Source organism: Mytilus edulis, chromosome 8 (assembly GCF_963676685.1).
Source record: "Mytilus edulis chromosome 8, xbMytEdul2.2, whole genome shotgun sequence".
NCBI lineage: Eukaryota > Metazoa > Mollusca > Bivalvia > Mytilida > Mytilidae > Mytilus > Mytilus edulis.
Genome location: NC_092351.1, coordinates 72,092,346 through 72,100,129, shown reverse-complemented (window position 1 = coordinate 72,100,129; position 7,784 = coordinate 72,092,346). Strand labels below are relative to the sequence as shown.

Here is a 7,784-nt window from a genome sequence, read left to right as displayed (position 1 = left end):
TCTAAACTGGACAGATATATAAGATTCATAACCGATTACAGTAAACATTTTACGTTAGTTAAACACGTTTCGAAATTCAATATACAAATAAAATCTTAAGAAAATGTGTATTTCTTAAAGTAAACAAGTCATTACATTAGTAAAAATAAGACATGGTTTTAATGTTTCTCAATGACATGCTCAGATAAATCATAAACACTTTTAATTGATAAATCATAATTGCAAATAAAATTTGATACCTTAAAATTACATGTATATATACGTGTTATAGCAATTACTTCTTCTTGTACAAATTGTTAAAACATCAAATTCCTCTTCAGTTCCTCGTTGATATGATATTTTCCTTTCCAGGCTTACATAAAATCAAGGTAGTTGAATTTAACTGGATTGTTTTGATTTTTATTTATAGATATTTATCACCCAATAGTTTATCAACAGACAATGTTTTTCGCAGAAGTGATAGTGCGTAAATCAGCAATTGCATCACTTGTATACTTTCTTGCGATGGTTCTTCCTGAACGAAAATCAGATCCACCAGGAGTTTATGAGAAATCCTTCAAAGAGATGTATGATTACATCGACGGTAAGTTTTTGACTTTGGAGTTTTGACAGATAACTTAGGTTTGTGATCGTACAAAGATATTTGTTGAAGATTGCGTTTTCCCCCCGTAAATTATGGTCAGTTTTGTGCATGATTAAAATCTAAAAGCTTCAATACGATAGGATTTCATATCAAAAAGAATGTACATTATTTAATGATAAATTAACAAAGAGCTTACATGAAAATACGCATAGTGTATTTATGTTTATGTAGCAATGTTAAAATTCTTTCACAACCAATGTAACCATTAGTAACTAAAAGGGATGTCAAAAGATCTAAAATTTAATACTCGGATACGCGGTCATAATACTCGAGTACTCGCGAGTACTCGGATGAATATTAAACTTCTATTGAAAAGTTTAGATTTTAGGTTGGATGCAGTGTGTTTTTATTTACCTTTCTTAAACATATTAACGAAAGACAAACGTACTTCAAACATAGCATGACCCTCTGGTTTTTTGTTTGTTTGTCAATTAAACAATGAATTACCGACCGCCGTTTCTACAAATAACCTATATAAAAGGAATCATTATTTGTGTACTTGTTCATGAACCAAATTCCAATAAAATTAAAAATATTTACATATAAAGTCCTACTCAGTAAACAATATATGTATCATCTGTTCCTGAGGAGTTGTTACTTTTTTTTAAATACGACTTGTCAATTAATTTGTAAACAATAATATTTGACTTTTGCTTTTTCGTGTTGCTCGGTCTTATCTCTTCTGTGTTTTGTTTTTCTGCACTATCAGTTGTCTGATATTTTTTTTTAGCCATGACGTTGTCAGTCTATTTTCGACTTTGGGGTTTGAACATGTCGTTCTCGTACTTTTGCATATCTATAAATTGTAAAAGAGGGACGAAAGATACCAAAGGGATAGTCAAACTCATAAATCTAAAACAAACTGACAACGCCATGGCTAAAAATGAAAAAGACAAACAAACAACAGCACACACGACACAACATAGAAAACTAAAGAATAAACAACACGAACCCCACCAAAAAACTAGGGGTGATCTCAGGTGCTCCGGAAGGGTAAGCAGATCCTGCTCCACATGCGGCACCGGTAAATTAGCATGTTTCAAAATAGTTAAGTTTCCACTGAGGAGAGCAATTCAATTAATTTAAGTGTCCATCTCATACCAATCACGTTTACATAGAAGTCTTGATTAATAAACCAAGGTAAGTTTTTACGGCTTGTGATGAGTTATTTATTAATCCATGAAAGTGTTGTTCGTGTACAAACACCGTTACAAAAAAGTAAAATAACAAAAAAACTGAACTAAGAGGAAAATCAATTCGTAAAGTCCATAATCACATGGCAATATCAAATAACAAACGCATCAAAAACGAATGGACAAGAACTGTCATATTCCTGACTTGGTACAGGCATTATCAAATGTAGAAAATGGTGGATTAAACCTGGTTTTATAGCGCTTGTCTCTAATCAGTCGCGTAGAGTTCACCACAAGCCACTCTGATTTTGTTCTGGTTTAGAAATATGATCTGGTCAACAATTTCGGATGAAAGACTGTTTGACTTTCTATTTTTTTGTTACAAGTAGTGCACCTGAAAAAATGGACGTTGCTGGTACTACTATAACTAATAGAATCCTCCGGATAAATATATTTAGGTGGTTTATTGATTTTATTTAGTATTATGAAAGGGACATACTTCAACGGAACTTAAGTGAATGGAAATGTGAAGAGAAATATCTTAAGGGGGCTCGCGGGTCTAAATGATTTTTTTTATTTAACATAGGATTTCGCTATATTTTTCTATAAAATGAACTTTATCTTATACTTTAATAATAGAAAAATGAAATAAAAAAACCGTTCATTTGCGCTCACAACCTGCCTTCGAAAGAAGCATACCTTTTTGGTAATGTTTTTCTTTCTTCTGTGGAACTAATAGGAGAAATAGCGGTAATATTGAAATAAAAAAATAACTTAATTACAGAAATCGCTGAAATTTTACAATTATTTTGTTTATGTTCTGCTTATTCGTAAACAACAATAACAAATATAGGTCACCAATGTGTTAAAAAAGATATTTTAATTTTAATGCAAACAAATAGCATGTTTGCACCAAAGGGAGATAATTTGAAGCTTTTTCAATGGTATCTACATTTTAAAAGTCACCTTGGGCCAACAGGAATCAATTTTTTTAATCATTTTTGTACCATATGATAAAGTATCAACTACTTAAGGTGGTACCTAACACCTGAACTAAAATTAATTTGGCTCGTTTAATCTTTTTTAAATTTTGACAAAGTATTTAGTTTGACCCTTTGACAAAAATATAAAAATTTCAAAAACTTTGAACCAACCGTTTAATCTGAAAAATTACACTGGTTATATAGCAGTTCGACAAAAACTTATTTTGATCACTGAGAAGCTTGATATTCCCTTAACAACACAACGTCATTAAAACGTTCTGCTGATTTTACAGAGTTATCTCCCTGTAGTGTTAGGTACCACCTTAAGGTAATTAATAAAAATTTTAATGAAAAATAAATGTTTATTTTTTTTTCTGAAAATCTTATACCCGCGAGTCTCCTTAACATTACAACAAACTGTACTCGAGTACTCGGCCTTCCAAGCGAGTACCAGTCGAACAATTGACATAACAAAAGGTTAATAGCTGAATACGTCTGTTTCAATTTAATTTTCAAGGTACAACATAGCTTGGTTTCGAAGTTCACTCCAGTAGCAGACCTATCTTAAGTTAAATCTTCAGCCGTCATAAATGAGACAATCCAAGGTCCAAGTGTGCTTAAAAATTACTTTGATTTGGGTCCTTTGACCGTTTAAAGCAGTTTTAAAACACGACAACTTATCAAGTAAACTGCATACATCTGTACAAATAGGTAAACTTTGTACGAAGAGGTAAACTCTGTACGAATAGGTAAACTCTAAACGAAAAGGTAAACTTTGTACAAATAGGTAAACTCTGTACGAATAGGTAAACTCTGTACGAGTAGGTTAAATCTGTAAGAATAGGTTAACTTTGTGTGAATATGTAAACTTTATATTTTGTTTATTATATGTTGTAGTAGGAGCTGGTTCTGCAGGTAGTGTTGTTGCCACTCGATTATCGGAAGATTATGATACTTCAGTTCTTTTGTTGGAAGCTGGAATGTCAGATTTGGAACCGGATGACGTAACCCAAATACCATCTCTGTGGGGTTCTCTTATAGGTTCAGAGAAAGATTGGGGATATCATTCTGTTCAACAAAAGTACTCCCATTTTGCTTATGAAAATGAGGTTATATCTTTTTTATATCAATAATGTTTTTGAATAAAGTTACATAATGGTGTCTATTTTTGCAGGTGAGCGACTGATATGTTTACAGAACTATTGTCGCGAACGAAAATCAATATAAAAAAAATAACATCTGAGTCAGGTTGAAACGGTTAAGTAAGACAATCGACATTAGTTCAATAGAATAAGACACATATATATTAAAACGGTGCAATAGACTGAATCAAACAGTTTATGCTAAGTATTTCAAGTCAAACATGTGGTTTTGCTGAAAAATTCGTATACCATTTCGCTTTGGTGACAAATTTCATATGATTTATTCATATTTGTATGTTCAATTTGTAAAAATCACAATCCAATCTTCTTTCAATCTATTGTAGCATAAGATAACGACTAAGTGTTGATTTCAAATTTCAATTATGAATGCCACGAATGCATATATTGGTATACACCCATAACAGAGAACCCTTGTTTAATTGCGGTGTTTTATGTTTGTTGTAAGACATGTAAACACGCTTAAATAAGATATAAGATGAATTGGTATCAGTGCCAATGAGACAACTTTCCATCCAAGTCAAATTTATAAAAGAAAACCATTAAAGGCCAATGAACTTTCTCACACCAACCAGCAAACTGTAAAGGCTCCCATAAATTACTAGCTTAACATCAACAAAAGATAATACAATGAACTTTCACATTTGACTTATGACACAATCATGACAATGTAAATACAAATTTAATGAAATAAGGTGTGATATGTTAAACAATTTCAATCAACCATAACTTGAAAACAATGCCCCCACACGCAATAATATACAGAGGTTAATGAATAATTTTGTTGTTAGGTATATACAGTAATGAAGATAAGAAATATTTATCAAAAATTAAATAACTTTGTTGTTCATAGTACAATAACTGAAGTGAAGGGTAAGCAGATCCTGCTCCACATGTGGCACCCGTCGTGTTGCGTATGTGGTAACAAATCCAGTAAATAGTTTAATTCGGTTGGTCACATTCAAGAAAGGGAAGGAGATTGTAGTTACGACGTAAGGAACATATTCGATATCATTTGTGAAACGGTTATTACATAACGGTCAACCAACTCGTGATGGCGTCCGTAAAATTTACGAAGGGATGATTTTAACTTCACCATTTGGAACTCTTGGTTTAAAAGCTTCCTTGTGAGCAGCAACCCTCTAGCAAGCAAATCATGATAGGAAATGCAAGCACGGGAATATCGTATCAATTGGGAGATATATACCGCGTATGCAGGTGCTGCTGGAATGTTGCTACTTAAAAATTGAAAGTTCACAATTGGAAAGCTGAAATCATCTGTTTTTTCGTAAAGTTTTGTTTTCAACCGACCTTCATTGTCAATTTCTAGATGTAAGTCAAGATATGAGGCCGACTGAACTGTATCTGTAGTATCCTCTATCTCTAGTTCGATGGGATAAATGCTTTCCACATAGTCCCCAATTTTGAATTATTTAGTTAAAGAACATCATCTATATAGCGGAAAGTGGAGTTAAAGGATATTGCTAACTTCTTATCTTTCTTTAGATGCACATCTTAATTTTACTAATTTTTTTTATTAATATAGAGGGCTTACATAGCACAAGGCAAAGTGCTTGGAGGTTCATCGTCGATCAATGCACAAAATATTGTAAGAGGCAGTCGTAACAACTATGATCAATGGGAACACGAAGGGGCAGTCGGTTGGGGATACGACGATGTCTTGCCCTTCTTCAGAAAACTCGAAAATGCTACAGATACATCTTACGGAGACTCAAGTATGATATACTTTTATTCTTAAAGAATAGTTTTGTAGTATTAAACTTACCGAATTTATACAGCTAGGTAAATTTCAATAAATGATCTCTTATTTTGCATTTGAAAGAATTAACATTTGTAATATTTCAAAGCTACAAAATTAACAAAAATCTGTACTTACAAATTATACGAACAAAAGGACATTACACACTAAGAACTAATTATGATTAAATGGTGTATTACTATCTGAATTGTGATTCGATCTGCTATTTCAACATGTTCAATGCTTCTCCGTTTAACACTCAATGATATAGATATATATATGTGTGTATATCCAACTTAAAGAGGAACATCGTGGTTTCATAAAAATTTAGTTTTCTATGTTGTGTCATGTGTTCTGTTGTTTGTCTGTTTTTCTTTTTCATTTTTAGCCAGGCGTTGTCAGTTTATTTTCGAATAATGAGTTGGACTGTCCCTATTGTATCTTTCGTCCCTCTTCTGCATTGCTGTCAACATAAATTAATTTACAAGCTGTTTTGTCAGATTTTGAGAATTGTGGTCATTTGTATCTTTGTTAATCATTCCACATCTCCTTATTGTTGTGAATAAAGTAAAACAATCGCCAACCTAAGGTTGGTATATACAAAGCATAGAGGCCTTAGCCAAATTGGACTAATACTTTTAAAACCTATATTTATAATTCAATAATTTTTATATGATTTGCATATCTGTAAATACTTAAATTGGATTGGTAACTTAAATTTTTTCTCTTAGTTTACAATTGGATAAACCATGTTTCCGAAACTACTTTCGTAACCTGTTCATGAGCGATACACAAGCGTTCAGAAATCCCGGGATTTTCAGCAAATTAAAATTAAAAAACAAATGCATAACAATTGTGTCTACTCTATTGCATTTATAACCAAAAAAAAGAAATAAATAAAATGCACTAAATCTTCGAAAATGTGTAAAATTAAGATAAAATTCCGCGAAATGTCATGAATGATTTGGCGAATTTACGTCATATCAAAACATGACGTCATTCGAATGAACATTTTCATTGGAGATATTATTTGGTTACTTGAACGCTTCAAGTTTGGATAATATCTCAATAAAAAAAAAATTTGAGGTAGGTGCTCATTTATTTTAGATTCCGTTGCAGTTTTTGAACATTTGTGGATTTTGGAAAGTCAATATGGCGGCCAACTCCTAGGTTACGACATTTTTCTCATTTGTGCATGTGACTTCGGACTTTTATACAGTTTGTGAGTTAATCGCCCCGGTTTACACATCAATTACCTCTGAAAAAAAAAATCCTATAATCTTTTCCTTTCTTTTTTAATAATTTTCATAATCTAGCTGTGTTGGTTAAATATTAAATGAACATCTGGCGTAAGGAGCCAACACCTTTTATCTTTGGTGAGTTTTTTAAGTAAATGGAATGTGAAATCATTATTGGCAAAATGAGTCTTTTTTAAAAATATCCTTTCTAGATACTGCTTGTATGGTTTTATCAATCACTAAAACTTGAAAATATCAAAACAATTGGTTTATAATCAATTGTAGACAAGTCAGTTTCAGTCATATGTGTGAATTCATATGTTTTATAGCTTTACGAGGACTACATGGACCTATCAACATAAAAGAGACTACTGGGAGTATTTTACAGTCATTTCATCAAACAGCGGCAAAGGAAATTGGGTTTTCTACAGTAGATTGTAATAGTGATGATCCGATAGGTAGATTATTAGTTAGTATTAATGGTGTGGGTGGTTATTAACTATCATGACTTCCCATAAGGGTCTTGAACGGTCGGTAGGTGTTATTAAGAGCGATCAAAGTAAACTGAGAATTAGAGTTTACAGTAAGTCGCCTATATTCAAATCTAGTGAATATATTTTAAGATAAACCAAGTCAAATTAACTAGAGGCTCTAAAGAGCATGTGTCGCGCACCTTGGTGTTTGTGCATATCAAATTAAGGACACAGATGGATTCGTGACAAAATTTTGATTTGGTGATTGTGATTTGTTTGTAGATCTTATTTTACTGAACATTCTTGCTGCTTACAATTATCTCTATATATAATGAACTTGGCCCAGTAGTAAGGGTGGAAAATAATTTATACAAATTTTAAAAATTAAAAAAAAA

General features: G+C 32.1%; 1 protein-coding gene across 1 annotated transcript; it reads left to right on the top strand.

The window, feature by feature from the left end:
- Window positions 1-504: 504 nt before the first annotated feature.
- Window positions 505-7,415, top strand: LOC139484318 (glucose dehydrogenase [FAD, quinone]-like). The gene is made up of 4 exons (XM_071268055.1): window positions 505-583; window positions 3,657-3,868; window positions 5,466-5,655; window positions 7,246-7,415. The coding sequence occupies exons 1-4, from the start codon at window positions 505-507 to the stop codon at window positions 7,413-7,415; spliced, it is 651 nt and encodes a 216-aa protein (XP_071124156.1).
- Window positions 7,416-7,784: the final 369 nt, after the last annotated feature.